This window comes from Sander vitreus, chromosome 24, assembly GCF_031162955.1.
Source record: "Sander vitreus isolate 19-12246 chromosome 24, sanVit1, whole genome shotgun sequence".
NCBI lineage: Eukaryota > Metazoa > Chordata > Actinopteri > Perciformes > Percidae > Sander > Sander vitreus.
The window spans coordinates 12,697,807-12,713,797 of record NC_135878.1 but is presented as its reverse complement, the minus strand read 5'-3'; the positions used below and the strand labels follow the sequence as shown (position 1 = coordinate 12,713,797).

General features: G+C 39.9%; 1 protein-coding gene and 1 non-coding gene across 2 annotated transcripts; both read right to left on the bottom strand.

The window, feature by feature from the left end:
• Window positions 1–1,465: 1,465 nt before the first annotated feature.
• On the bottom strand, window positions 1,466–1,538 carry trnam-cau (transfer RNA methionine (anticodon CAU)). Its single transcript has one exon. It is a non-coding gene; the product is annotated as a tRNA-Met (tRNA).
• A 230-nt stretch (window positions 1,539–1,768) lies between these two features.
• LOC144512823 (uncharacterized) lies at window positions 1,769–14,430 on the bottom strand. The gene is made up of 2 exons (XM_078243772.1): window positions 14,261–14,430; window positions 1,769–7,743 (listed from the first exon to the last, which is right to left on the bottom strand). The coding sequence occupies exons 1-2, from the start codon at window positions 14,322–14,324 to the stop codon at window positions 6,524–6,526; spliced, it is 1,284 nt and encodes a 427-aa protein (XP_078099898.1). The 5' UTR covers window positions 14,325–14,430; the 3' UTR covers window positions 1,769–6,523.
• Between the last annotated feature and the right edge of the window lie 1,561 nt (window positions 14,431–15,991).

Sequence of the window (15,991 nt, the reverse complement as noted above, 5' to 3'; positions counted from 1 at the left end):
AAAAAATACAATTCACTATATGTGATTAAAACACAGGTATGAAGTATTTACAGGGACAACTGAGAAAAAATGCTTTTAAAGTAAAGTGTTTGGAAGCCAAAGTTTGTTTGAAGAAGAGCTTTAAAAGCAAACTCCATCTGTGGCAGCCTGAGGTTCTGGATGTTCTGGTCCCACTTTGATAGGAACCAGGACTGACGAACAGAGTGAACCGCCCCGGCCGGGGATCTCTGGCTGCATTCTGCCTCATAATGTCCCAAATATACAGTAGTAGTGTACCAATGATGAGAGTTATTTAATTAGATGATCAGTTACCACCACCTAGTGGACAGAGAGTAGAACTACATCATCTGATGTGTGATTTCTCTGACACTAACTGGGTTTCCGACACTGGTTAGACTGGTTTTGATGTCACTCTGAGTTTTTGGACTTGGACGCTAATGTTATGAGTGCACACAGACACAGAGTGTGGAGTAAAAATGTGACTTGTTTCAATAGTGACATTGTTGTGTCATAAAGCACGACCATTTATGACCATTTTAAATATCATTACATTTTAAGTCCACCTGAAATTTAATTGTATTTTTCTGCTCTCTAGCCCTAGCACACTACTGGTTCTTCTTTGAGAGAATGTTTGAATCCAAAAGAACTTAATGTTAATGTTTTTTAGTTTCATGATAGCTCCCCCTGCCTGTGAATTAACCAGCCAGCATGCTGTTTGTTTCCTCTCTGCATAGATGGAGGTGAAGACTTGTTAAACTGTGTAAAGCAGTAATGTTCTATCATAGTCACACCAACAGCAGCCTGAGACACAACAAATTCCACAGCCCACTTTAGCTTTACTGCTAAGGTTTCCTCCTTCTCTAAAACAGTGTTTCCCAAAGTGGGGTCCTTAAAGGGGGGGGTTCCCCAGCAAAAAGGTAAATCATTTTTTCAGAAAATGTATCACTATAATTTCATCCTTGAGTAACAGAATGACAGAATGAATGACGATTTTGGCTCTGGGTTTACTCCTTAATAAATAAAACATCTAAGAGCAAAAGTCCTATTGAATGGGGCACCCTGGGACGAAATATTATGAAATGGGGGGTCCGTTGTCTCATTTGTGTCAGTTTAGGGGTCATTCAGACAGAATTTAAACTCAGAACTCTAAAACATTTTTTTTCAAATGTGGCCCTAATCCTCTTCCGTAGAAAGCAGATAACTTGACAGGTAGTTTAGAAATATCAAGGTCACATCTTAATAAGAAATCTATACCACCATAATTCAACAACCAAAAACTTTGTAACCATTAAGAATATAGTTCTGTAATTAGATGTCTATATATTGAACTTCAAAATTACTGGGATATTATAGACATTAATCAGAAGGTTATCATGAATGGTTTATTGACAAACAGTTTTTCTTTATATTGACACGTAAACCAGATGGGGAACAGACCTCACGTAGTACTGCACCGCAAAACTCCTGCCCCGTGTGAGGCTCGAACTCACGACCTTCAGATTATGAGACTGACGCGCTGCCTACTGCGCCAACGAGGCCTACAGCATTATGGTACACGTATCTCCTATTTGTAACTGAGTACAGTACTTCAGTAAATGTACTTAGGCCTGCTTACTATACCTTCCACCACTGATTCATTTAAGAAGAATTTGTATTTGTTTGATATTTAATTTTGTAAAATATTAAGTAGGCCCTAATTAAAAACAAACAAAAGTAATGCACATTTTTTGTTTATGTGTTCCTTCTCATGCTCGTTTAACTGTTCAAATTGAATAATACACATCACACAATTTTAATAGCCTTATTTTACAGACCTATTGAACACTGCTGGAATTCTAGAAGAAGAAGAAAACAACAACATACCAAACTCTGGTAGGGGAAAGAAAATATCCATCACTAGATACAATACAAATGTTGTCAATGTACAAGAAAATAAAGAATCACCCAAGCCAAAAACAACAACAGAAACAAAACGGGGGGAATTACTTAAAAAAAAAAAAAAATCACAGGTAAAAAGCATAAAGGCTAGAGAAAAAAGAAAAAAATCAACATTTATGAGCAGCACACAAGGGGAGATTAGTCAAAACAATCATTTCCTAGAAAAAAAAATATTTAAAATTCATAAACAAAGGAAGGTTAAGAATATCTCCTCTTACTGCAATGAATATATTTACCCATAAGAACAATCATATTAACTAAATCAGATACTGATGAATCCATAGTATCCATATAAAAGAGGAAGCAGCCAACGCTAACTTTTGAGAGCGTTTTAAGCTTCGTGGCTTTTTGCTGGACGGCGCTCCGAGCAGAGAGCTACGTGATGCATGCCACTACATCGCTGAGGACTGGCGGTTAAATCGGCCGTCCTACAAACACACAAAGCTGACAACCTCGCAGATGGATGCGGTGGCGATGGGCTCATACATACACGCAGCGGACCGCTGTGGACTTGTGTCGGTCGCACGGACACGCGAGGATTTCCAGAAAAGAGGCTGCATGTGTCTACGACAATGCACGGACCATCGTGGCTGGGTGACCGGTACAAGTCGATACAGACATTACATACACTAACACCATGGAACGCCGATGACTGATGTTCACTCGTTCATAATGAATCAGCCGTCACTCTGAGTAGAGAATCCAGTCTGCAGTGTAGTTCAGACACTTCACTGATAAACCAGAGATTGGCTTTATGGTCAAAGATAGTATTTGTATAATTAACTTCGGTCTCCGCCAGAGACACCTGCTTTTAAAAGTAACAAGTAACGTAAAAAGTTACTTTCCTTAGGGGGTAACTAAGTAACGGATTACTTTTTTAAGAAGTAACGAGTAACGAGCAAACACTACTTTTTAAAAGTAACTTCCCCAGCACTGGATATTATCAATCTTTTTTTTAAGATTAACATTTGTTAGTTCATGTTTAAACGCAGAACATACAACTCACGACATTGACACATCACCTCCCCATGTGAGCCCCCCACTTGCCATCACCCCCTCTAAATACAAAAATCAAGACAAAATGAAAAAACAGCATAGGATGAAGTTTGATGCCAAATTCTCGACCATGAAATGGAAAACCAGTTTGGATTTTTAAGCCTGAAAAGAGAAGTATTTACCGAGTAACGTTAACATGAATTAAATAAAACATTAACGTGAAGTGTTGCGACTGTGTCTCAGTCGTGAGAATGGTAATTGAAAGAAATAACAGCCAACAAGTTCAACAAATAAAAATAAAACTCAGAATGTTAACATATCTTCACCTCGAGGAGAAAAACAGTCCCCAAAATTCTGCAGATTTTCATTCTGGATCACCGCTGAAAACAAAAAAAGAAAAACCTGCAGATTCTGTTTGGCTCTGGTAATAACGATCACCAGATTACCCTGATGGATGTATAGGGTGCAGGGACTTGTCACAAAGCCATTACTGTGAGTCTTAACACGCGCCAATATCACTCTGATAAGGGCACAGCTTCACAACGGATAATAAAGGACAATTTATTTCTTCTTTCAGCCTTTTCAGTCATTCATTTAAACTTCCAGCTTTGACAGTATCACAGTTTAGCTTCCAGCTTTTTTTATAGCAATGTTTTTCAGCTCCAAGCTTCATTTTGAATTCAGCTTCCAAGTTTTACATTTAAACTTCCAGGTTTTTCTAGCCTGGTATAGTCAGACTCGGCTTGTAACCTCTCAGTACAGGGGGGTACACAAGGCTTTTTTTCCCCCCTCAGCTGACTACAGGGAGGATTCGTACAAACATACTGTGAGATAATGCGAAAGTCCTCAAATAGTTCTTGCTGTGACCCTTAGGTGGCTCTCTATATTTAAATTTCTAGAGAGTACATGATTAAAGTTGGGCTGTTGCCAACATCATGGATAACTACAAGTGTAACTGGAATTGACAGAAGTGTTTCTAAGAATGAATTGCCAATAGTTCCCAGGGAATACGCAATTAGATCAATCTATTAAATTACGGTATTATTGGAAAGTAATGAATTGCAATTACTCGCTTCACGTTAACGTGAATTGAGTAGCTGCGCAATTGACTCGTGGCTTGGCCGCATCCTGGGCCCTATTCAGGGGCGTTTCTGTTCGGGACATTTGTGCTGCAGCGAGCTGGTCCTCGCCTCTCACTTTGGCCGCTTTTACATGCTGGACAATTTTGAACCCTGCATACTCTCCGTTAGCTGAGTGGTAAGTCGGAGAGTATGACAATGTACTCACCGATTCAAAAAGGCTGCCTGGCTCCTGACGGCAAGATGGCTGTCATCAAGATGTCTTGTAAAGTAAACAAGTGACAAGTCTGTAAGTTAAAACGAAAGCTGCATTTTGTACACAGTATGCAGCTTGTGTTAGTGGAATGTGGATAAATCAGAATGCTATAGTACTGTGTTTGTACTAAGAGCTTTAGCTTGCTACTAACATTAGCTTACTAACAGCTAACTTGTCCTCTCTGGTAGACTAAAAGGTGCTACAATAATCGTTTGACATGCTTAAATCTCATGTTTTTTAGCTAGCTAGCTAACGGCACTTTGAGGTGTTATTTTCGCCGCCAGTGGGGGCGGGACTTAAATGCGCTCTGTCTCTATGATAGGATGGAAGTGGGCCATAGTGGGATGTGATTGGCCAGTGTTCAGACGAGAAGACAACACAAGGGGGCCAATGTTGTGATCTCTCTTCTCTTTATGGGCCGATAAAAAAAACAAAAAAAAACATTTTTGGGCCCATTTAGCCCACACAAATATCACGCAAAGTGATGGAAGACCCAAGCATTAACAGCAGATTAATGGGAAGGGTTGGTTGACTGTAATTGCTTAAGAAGGACCAAATGGCGCTATGCTATCCGCACGCAAACTTGTTTAGGCATTTGCAGATGATGAGTAGAATTTTTAAATGGATCCATGTTTAATCTGGTATATTTGGCAATGGTAGTTTTGGGGCTGTTTCATGTTAAACCAAAGGATCTTACTATTTAACAAAATGGTCTATCTCTGTAGGGATCCTTTCCATGATGTAGTCAGACACTTGATAATAACAGAACAGAATAATAATCCGAGCATGTCAACACAGCACTTTCAGTGGATGGAAACTGACAAGGAACATTTGTCCTATAGGGTTACTTTGCAGCCTGGTTCATGATGGCAAAGTCCAGTTCATTAATCATGATTCAATATTTTAACTGTAGGAGTGCCTGGAGTAGAAGGTAGATATTAGCTTAATAAACACGATTGTTCTGTTAAGTACAAATTAGAGACGAAATAATATGCGAGCCGGGCAGGCAAGACGCTCCACGTCTGAGACGCTCCCGGTGGCGGAGTGAAAGTGGCGTGTGGCGGAGGACAGATCAAAACCGGAACGCAGCACAGACATGCCCAGTGGAAAATGGTAGGAATAACCAAACCTGTTCATATATATAATGACGTTTGTCTCTCTACAGATTCAAGGAGTGTAGACAGCTGTATAATAGGGGAATGTTTTGTCTGAAGACTGTCTCCTTTTGGAGGTCGGTGTGCCTGCAACACATTTGCATACTTTCTCGACAGAGATAGGTTAAACTAGGCTTTAGCATTTGTGTTTTAGGCGCCTGCAATATCTTTGTTTACCTTAAAAATTCAGCTAAATTTATCGCCACCAGCATTAATTTAAATGCACCTTAAGAAGACAGGAACTTCAACGAGTTGGGACGGCACAGCACAATAACACATCGCAGTTAAACAGTACTGCCTGCTTAATTGCCTGCTCAATTCAGTTCATTAAATGCTTCTGCGTAAGTCATCAAAATGTCCCGAACATTCTTCACATATCTGAAATGAGTTGTGCTGCCCCTGAGTTTTTCCTTAACAGATGTGCATGACTGTGTGTCGGTGTGAAGCCTAAACTAACATCAACGTAGTAGTGTGGCTATCCCAAAACTTGACTACATAAACATTACAACAATATAGGTCTGGATGGCATTAAATCAAACCAATAAATCTACATTAACAGAAGTTAAACAGGTTACAGATTTGCTTTAGCCGCTGCTGCTATGACATTGCTAGTGCTCTGCAGTCTCTGTTATGCTGTATTCCAATCGTGCAGGCTGGAGGAAGCTGGTAGCTTCGGTCCTTGTAGTTGACTTGGTGCCAACTTCTTTCGTTCTTCAGTTGTTTCCGGTTAGCTGGCGGAATTTGTCCAAGTCAGTGATGCCAACTGGTTTACTCTAAGCAGACGCGTGTGTCATCTGCCTGAGAAGAATTTCTGTGTCAGGCTACTTTCAGTAGGCCACGCTTTAACAGAGAGCTGATCTGGACCCCCGCTGCTGAGAGATGTAGAAGAGTTGTTTCTTCTTCTGAAGTTAAGGAAGAGCCAAGAACAAAATCAGTCAGTGCCTTCATACTATAAAGTTCCATGGAACCCCACAGTAAGATTAACTTCTTAATCCAATCAAATCTTATTTAAGAAATGTTAAAGCTTAACATTTTAATGACTGTATTTGAGACCTTTTCATGACCCAGACAGTGTTACATATCATGTGACCTTAAGAGACTCATTCATTTTTAGAGTGTTCAAACATGACTGAGGTTCTCTGCTGGTGTTCCAGAGTGGAGCTCCACTCCACACAGCTAAATGGTTTCTCTCCTGCGTGGATTATCATGTGTGTCTGTAAACTGGCACTTTTTCTAAAAGCTTTGTTACAAACAGAGCAGCTGAACGGTCTCTCTCCTGTGTGGCTTCTCATGTGTGCCTGTAAATTTCCACTCTCTGCAAAAGCTTTCTTACAGACGGAGCAGCTAAATGGTTTCTCTCCCGTGTGGATTCTCATGTGTGCCTTTAAATGTCCACTCACTGTAAAGGCTTTTTTACAGACTGAGCAGCTGAATGGTTTCTCTCCAGTGTGGATCCTCATGTGTGTCTGTAAGTGTCCACTCACTGTAAACGTTTTCTTACAGACTGTGCAGCTAAAGGGTTTCTCTCCTGTGTGGCTTCTCATGTGAATCGTCAGATGTCCACTCTCAATGAAAGCTTTCTTACAGATAGTGCATCGAAATGGTTTCTCTCCTGTGTGGATTCTAATGTGTCTGTTTAAACTTCCACTCTCTGTAAACGCTTTCTTACAGACGGAGCAGCTGAATGGTTTCTCTCCTGTGTGGATTCTCATGTGTCCCTTTAAATGTCCACTCTTTACAAAAGCTTTCTTACAGACTGAGCAGCTAAATAGCTTTTCTCCTGTATGAGTTCTACTGTGTCTCTTCAGATGTCCACTGGTGCCAAACCTTTTCCCACACTCACTAGTACTACATCTTGAATCACTGACAGGGACTTCATCATTGTTCAGAGAGTTTAAACCTGACTGAGGTTCTCTGGTCTCCTTCCAATCACTGTCATCCGTCTCGGGTTCAGACGAGTCTCCGGTCTTGTCATCAGTATCTAGTTGTAAATGTGTATCTGGATCGGATTTCATGGCTTGTTCTGTTCCTCCACGGTCCTCTCCGTCTGCTTCTGTTTTCATCCCTGCAGTTTGTCTTTGATGAAGCTGTGAGAACCGAGGTATCTCTTCATCATCTTCACTCTTCACGGGGACAATAGTGGGTGGGAATTTGGAGATATCAGTCTCCTCCAGCCGTTGAAGCTGCTCTCCGTCCTGACTGGTCCAGAGTTCCTCCTGTTCCTCTTTAATGTGTGGGGGCTTTGTGTCTTCCTGGTCCAGACCGGAGCTCCACTCATGTTCTTCACCAACAATCACTTTCTGGACATCTAAAGGTAAAGCTGAAACACAAAACACAGTGACACACAGTGATTCATGTGAACATTAGCTAAACTTAGCTGATTAGCTTAATTCACTCTCATAAAGGACCAGTGTAATGAATCTCCAAATCTACTCACAATAACAAAGAGCACAAGAATGCACCATAAGTTTACAGAGGGGCACCTGAATGCACGATGAAGTCCAGTCGGAGCCAACAGGCTTTACTATTCGTTGTTTGTTTTCATAACTCACAGGGGAAGGCTAAATGTGGTCACACTGGTGACTTCAAAAAGCATGAGGATTGTCCAGTTCTGTTGTTTCACTGTAATCCTTTACTCCCGCAGTGGCCATCGTGTTTCAAAAAGTGCAGCTGCAGGCTACAAGTAAGCTAACATTACCCTGTGTCTTTTGCTGCATGCTACTACCTGCATGCTACAGCCGGTCAGGAACATGAATTTTCTGTTTTGTTTGTCCTTCAATACTGTGTTACACCTTTCCTGTTTCGGGCTCCTAGACCATGGTCAGGAAGCACAGCATAAACATTCGGGGGTAACACCTTTCACTTTACCGGCAGTAACAACAGGTGAGCCACTGTGTCAAGCTTGTTGTTTTATTGTTCACTGCTGACTCACTTTACAGTGTCTTTGCCATCTTTGTTATCTCTGTTCCCTCTAGCTTTTCCCTCACACAGCCGCACTCATACGCTAAGAAACTCTCACTCCGACATCGTGAAGATCGGACTTCTCAGTCGGTTTTGAGGTGGCGTGAGAGTCTTGTACAGTAAAAACATCACTGCCTCTATCGCCGCAAACAAGCAGACGTAAGTTGTGGATTGCCTTTGCAATTTGTGATATTTGGTGGATTCACTCGACCTCGGCCTCCTCCTGCTTTGGCTATGGCTATCAATAAATACAGCCTCATTATATAAAGGTCTTAAATTTCAACCATGTTTAGAAATGTAGAAAAGATTAAAAAGGTGGAGGTGTATCAATATTTGTCAACCCTGAATTAAGAGTATTCATTAAGAAATTATCTTGAAGCCCATTTCGTGCTTTCTGCCGAGGCTGTGTTCATTGAAATAACCAATACCATTATTGAATGTATCTATCGACCGCCAGGTTCAAATGTTACTGACTTCATCACTGAGCTGTCACAAACTCTTCATATTATTTCCAAAGAGCGAAAGTGTTGCTATGTAATGGGTGATTTTAATATTAATATGATCAATTCAATGGATATCCACCAAACAGCAAAAATGAACAATGGTCTAACAATCAAAATGAACAAGAATTAACTTTAGTTAGCCCTAGTCTTATATGATTTAACAGGAGTTAGGAGGAAACAGTGTTGAGATTTATAATAACGTAACTTTCTGTATGGATCATAGTATAGTATTACGGGTATTTTATCTGCTTAACTGTTAACATTTGGCACAAAAAAACCCAGATTTAATTGACAAAGAGTATTATGGCTACACTTTACTGTTAATAGTTTTGAATTTAACAAGCAATTTTTTGTATTTTAGCAGAATGCTAAGCAGCAGAAAGGCAGAACGAAGCGCAAATGTATGGCTACTTTTAAAATGCCATATTTTCCCTCTGGGCTCACCAAAGCCGACGTAAAAGCATATTAACCATTCATTTTTTTTGTTTAGGAAATCGGAATCATTTTAAAAGTACCGGTTCGGCATTGGAATCGTAAAAAACCAAACGATACCCAACCCTTGGCATGCCGCATATTTTCCTCATTGTGCAGCCCTACCCTGAAATTGTGTCAGATGCAGCATAGTGTCCCAATATTTCTATCTGTGTTTGTATCATCTTTTAGTCTAATTTGTTTAATATGTAAATAGTTATTTATTTATTGATTATCTGAAAATGTTATATAGTCATTGTTTTCACCTTGGTTTGACTAGTTCATTACTGAACCTAGCCATCACGCCACCCACCACCACAAGTAAACTCTTAACCTGTGGGAAACACTGACAGATCATGGTATCATAAGCAAGCCTGAAGAAATTGCTGATACATTTAATAATTTCTTCTCGACGATTGGAGATAACTAGGCTTCAAAGATTCCACCAAGTAAAATTGATCCTTTGCAGGAAATTAATTCTCCCATACAGGAAGATTTTTAGTTTCCTCTGGTTACGGAAGCTGAAATTCAGAAAGTCTTATGGTCCTGACACACCAACCCGATAATTGGCCGTCGGACAGTCTGGTGAGGTCTGTGACTCGAGCCTGTTCGGTGTGTTCCGTGCCGTCGTCCGTTGGAGGAGCCGTCCGGACTCAATGACCAATCTGATTGGTGGAGTGCTAACCCGGAAATGACAAGCAGGATGAGCGTGACTAAGCCTCTCAAAATCTGAAGAAAATCTTTTAAACTGACCTTTATCGATCTGAAATGAAGACAGATTCAGCAACTGCATGGCCTATTTCTCGCTTAAAATGTTTTCAGAAACATGTTTCGGTAGAGCTGGGCAATATATTGATATTATATCGGTATCGTGATATGAGACTAGATATCGTCTTAGATTTTGGATATCGTAATATGCCATAAGTGTTGTCTTTTCCTGGTTTTAAAGGCTGCATTACAGTAAAGTTATGTGAATGTCTGAACTTACCAGACTGTTGTAACTGTTCTATTTGCCTTTACCTGCTTAGTCATTATATCCACATTACTGATGATTATTTACCAAAAATCTCATTGTGTAAATATTTTGTGAAAGCACCAATAATCAACACTACAATATCGATGCGGTATCGATAGAGGTATTTGGTCAAAAATATCGTGATATTTGATTTTCTCCATATCGCCCAGCCCTACGTTTTGGTGAACTATCTTCGTAAAATATGAGTTCTTGGTGTACAACTCGATGAGTCTTTTTCTTGGAAAAAAGCAAGTACAGTCACAACTTAAAGCAAAGCCCACGCAAAGTGTTTGTTTAAAACTTTTACAGCCATTTTAATAAAATGAAGGGATTTATTCAGACTAGAGTCCATGCGTGCAGTTAATGGATACAGGCTCGGTTAGCAACGATTAGCTCTGATTAGCGGTTAGCTCCAGTTAGCTAGCTCCATTATAAAGCTATGGAGTGGAGGAGACAGCCGCGGAGAGGGGTAACAACCAGACTGATTAATGACGTTCGGGGAGTTTTCACAGCAGCGTGGCAACGGTTTTATTAGTACAGTTAATCCCATGACAAGACCAGCAGCAGCATGCTACTACTAACGTAACGATAGCCTCTCTGAGCAAGTGCAACGTTGACGCTGTCATGCACGCAGCACTCAACTTCATGAGTTCCTCTGTGTGCACCTTTGTATATACTGTATATACTATATTTTTACTTATTTAACTGTCTAGTGAAGTTCACAGACAGTGTTTAAAAAGTGCAATCCACATGTTTACATATTTGTACAGTAAATAATCATTAAATAATCTAAATACTACTGGGCTTCAGCTCGTTTTATTTCTGTTTTTAAATGTTTGTTTTATTGTAGCCCTAAAGCATTTTTTAACCATTGTGAAAGGTGCAATAGAAATAAAGTTTTGCTAATTACATGCTTCCTGCGCAGAACAATGTCATTTACAATTAGCTTTTTACGAAGCCCACTCATATTTATCAATTAACCCCAATTTCTGTATGAAAATAATTGTTAAATGTATGAATCTACCGTACACGTAAGAATCAGAGTTTCCGTTGTCCGGTAATTACTGATCATTGACCGAAAAAAAATGACAACCATCAAAACAGAATCAGAATGACCGGTGGAAATAATTCCCTCTGCGCAATTTGCATTGTTACAGTGATTTTCATTTCTTTCATTCTATTAACAACAACAACAACAACTGTACTGATGTCAAAAACAATAAACAGTCATGTTTTTCATTTAGAAAAGACTGTATACTGTAGCGTATGCGATAAAGGAAAAAACTACATGTTGTGTTCTCTGAATGCAGAAGACTACGGTAGATTTACAACAAACGGCGAGCGGGAACGTCAAAGCCCAAGCCCTGGCGAAACAGGGAAACATTGTGAATTACTTTATAAAACCAAGCAGCGGCCGGGCTGACGTAAATGAAGCAAAGAAATTGTCAGCGAGGACAAGTCGGCACCAGCTACAGCCCCCCATTAACGTTAATGCCACAGACGCACATTGAGATGCCATATATGATTACGGCTCTCCGCGGTAAGGGAGGCTTGACTTTGTCAACAGCCTGCGAGGTTCTTATTGGGCTTACGGTGAAATCTATCCGGAGTGGGCCAAACTGGCCAAAGAAGCCTGTGTAAAAACCCCTCCGGTGTGCCAGCAGAGAGAGGCTTCACCCTGCAGAACCGCATCAAAACAGCGCAGTGGCGTCAGGCAGAGGTTTATGCGCATCGCGAGTTGCAGAGAGACACTTGTTTGCAATTATTGTGATTCTAGTCTGCACTTGATCATTTTTTGAGCCGGTTTGTGCTGTAGTGTGTATGGTTTTATTTCCTCAGCCTAGCGAATGGAACATAGGCATATTTTATCTCAGATCGGCACAATTATATGCATTGATTTAATTATTTTGCGCTCTCTGCCTGTAGAAAGTAGCCTACATTTCAATAAAAATAGTATAAATCTACATCCCTTGATGATATTAGTCATTAAATATAGCCTGCCTATCAGTTGTTTTTAAGCGCAATAAATATAAAATAAATATTTGACCGGAACTTTTCCCATTTGACAGGTAAAATGGAACCTTACAGGTCACATGACCGGCACCAATTTCTGTCTAGCGGAAACTCTGGTAAGAATCTACTGTACACATTAAATGTTATATGGGTTAGATGGTTGCGGGTGGATGAAAGAAATGCATTAATAATGAGGACAATATGCTCTTAACAAAAATGCATTTTAACTCCGTTACGAACCATCCTAAGCAAAATTGACTATTCGTTCGCAGCCTGTGACACAGGGGAGCATTCAGTCCAAAACGGCGGACGCACTGCCAGCGTGCCATCTTGTGGCGGTTGCGAGTGTCGCCTCTTATTATTATAGCCAGTGGTGGAATGTAACGAAGTACAAATACGTTGTTACTGTTAAGTACATTTTTCACGTGTCTGTACTTTACTTAAGTACAATCAATAGTGCATACTTTTGACTTTTACTTCGTTACATTTTGCAGCAATTATCTATATTTTCTACTCCACTACATTTCTACAACGTACCGTGACATTTTCTGATCAGTTTTCCCTCCTGCCGAAACGCCTTCCAGACCGTCACACGTTTGCAGTCCACAGGGAAGCCTTCAGCAGCCTGTCCAGCTCCCGCTCGCGATATTAGGAATCCCACTATGGCCACGCCAAGACCCGCCCTTCAATAGCATTTATTGGCCAGGCGCGTACCGCTCCCAGTACTACCGCTGCTCCTGTTACTGCTCCCGATACTCTGCTTGGTCATATGTGAAGCATCCGCTCACATAGGGTTAATATACAATACGTATATCTATCTTAAAAACACTCCCGGTCCTCCTCAGCGGTGAAGCCACGTACTTGTTGTCCAAGCCTGTGTGTTCTCGCTAAATAAATGTGTGCAGCATTCACTGTCCCATGGGGAATAATGCAAATCCGAGCTTCACGCAGATCACCCTGATAGATAACCAGAATTGTAAGTCAGAATGTAAACTGGGCCACAGATGGTAAGCACAATTACATTAACTTAAAACTAACTTAATTAAAATGCCACAGGCCATATTGTTTTTTTTATTAGAATATGGACATTAAGAGAATAAATCATTATGCAAATACTTTTACTTTTAATACTTAAAGTAGCCTACATTTAAAATCAGGTACTTTTTTTACTTTTACTTAAGTAGGGTTGTCATTGTTGTACTTCTACTTTTACTAAAGTAAATATATCTCTGGTTATTTGTACTTTTACTTAAGTACTGACATTAACTACTTCCTCCACCACTGATTATAGCCTCTTTGGCTGAATGTTATGAAGACTGAGATAACAAAATCAAGTACGCAAGTTCCTTTCTGTATAGTTTACGTTAAGAAAGAAACAGAACTGAATAAAACAGTTTGGTAATAACAAAAAAACATGAAAATATCTAATTTTAACAAAATAAAGTTATCTAATGTTTTCTCATGGGGGTAGCAATTAGCTGCAGTAGAAACTAACGTATCATTCCAGGTGTGCGTGTAAAACGTGATGATGAATGATGAATGAAAAAGCAACTTACTTTTCTTTTATTCTTTTTATTCTTAAAGTTAAAATAGGAACGTGTCTGCTATAAAGTTGTTGCTATGAAGTCAGTTTAGTCCTGTAACATGAGGACACTTTCAACTGGAAACCATTCACAGCTGCTTCTTTCACTAATACACTTAGAAACGGATACAAACCTAACGGTACTCAGACTCTTCATGAATCCCCTTACAAGACACAATAGCTCCAATTCAATTAGCTTCAGGAGCTAGCTCCGGCTAAACAGCCTGCGTATGAACGGTTTAGCTAACGTCAGCTTAGCATCACTAGCAGAGCAGTAGAAAAGAAAACAAACCTTCTCCTCGCAGCTTCGTTTCCGGTTCTGAAACCACCTCCGGCTGTTTCCGGTGTCGGTCCATCTCCTCGGGTTTTTCTGCCGTTATTTGGATTCAGCTAACGGCTTTTCTCCGGTGTTAAGGTCCGTAAAATACGAACCGTTGTCGTCGTCTTCTTCTCCTTGTACAATTCCGGCAGTGTTCTTCTTCCTCTGTCCATTTCCGGCAGACTAGGCACTGTTACTACATTGTTGCCACCCACTGGTGATGAGGTCAGTCTCCATTAAAGATCCTCCTGGACCCATAATTTCCCAAATAGTAGATCCGTGGATTTGATTATCAAGGAACATGCAGAAAATTGTGAAATGTGTATTATTTAACATGACCATACAAAGTTAAACGAGCATAGGAAGAAACAACAATATAATATTATATAATATATATTATTATAATATATATAAATAAATAAAATGACAAGTAATGTTATGGCTTGCGCACCTTGCACCGGAAAACAGACTGACTGCCTGCTGAGGACAATGTAGGTCAGTCTAAGTAGTAATGTGCAACGACATCACCATCGGCGTCGCCAGGTCACATTTGCAGGGATTCATGTCATTCCGAATGTTTTTATTGTAGCCCTCCGAAAGTCATTAGCCTAGTTGTTGTAGGCGACACAAAGTTTAAGTTTCCTGTGACGGGACGTTACCAGTCTATATGGATCAGCCTCAAACACAAGGAGCTCTGGAGCAGAACCGTGCGTCGATTTGTGTCCGCTCTGTCTGTAAAAAAAAAAATAAAGATGAGCAGCCCGGCTGGTCAGTTGCAGCTTAGGTTAATTTTTTTTTTTTAACAACATATTACAAATATTTGACAATACTTTTTTACACGAGCAAATGTGTTGACTCGGCAGAGATAACAATAAGCGAGAAACATTGATCCAGTGGAGAATAAATAGGTAAAAAAAAACAGAAGCAGATTGGGTCAGAGTCAGACTTTGCTATCCTGAGTTTAAGGTGTGCAGTCACATTTCAGACTGGCCTTTAAAAATAAAAAATCTGCATGCCTCTATGGGAATTTAACATAGAGGTGTACTTACTTATGTCCCCTGTATTTTAAGGAAGAACATTTATTTATTTACGATACATTATTCATTCACAAAGAAAATTGGTGTCCTTAAAGGTTGGATTTTTCCTCAATTTTTTAATTAAGGCATTAAGATCAATTTTCAACAGATGGTTTTTTTTATTCCTCTTTTTAGTCAACTTTAGCATGGGTTCATAAACTTATGAGTGCCACTGTATAGGATTTTTTTTTCTTTCTTACAGGGTGTGATGTTTGTCCTGTAGGCCCACACACCACCTCTAGTGTGTTGTTTTTCTTCTTGTCGAAGGGTTTTCCGTCTTTGGAAAAAAATAGTAGGCTGTATTAGTTTGGATTATAAAATAAATTAATCTATAGGTCTAATAAAGAGATCACAGACTTATTTGGTGGTGGCTATTCTATGTAAACACCTGTATAAAAGTTGGCTTTGTAAAATATGAAACTGTACATGCATGAATGTAAAACTGCGGTACAATCACAATAATCCATGTGATATGCACTTCATAACTACAATTACTCCGTGACCAACATCGCCTGTGGGGTGCAGTCGTATTTCGGCATCCCACATTCAAATACTATGAACTGATCTATCTATAAATCAATGACTGCGTGGTGGTTGACAACGTATATGCAATGCATCACGATGTCTT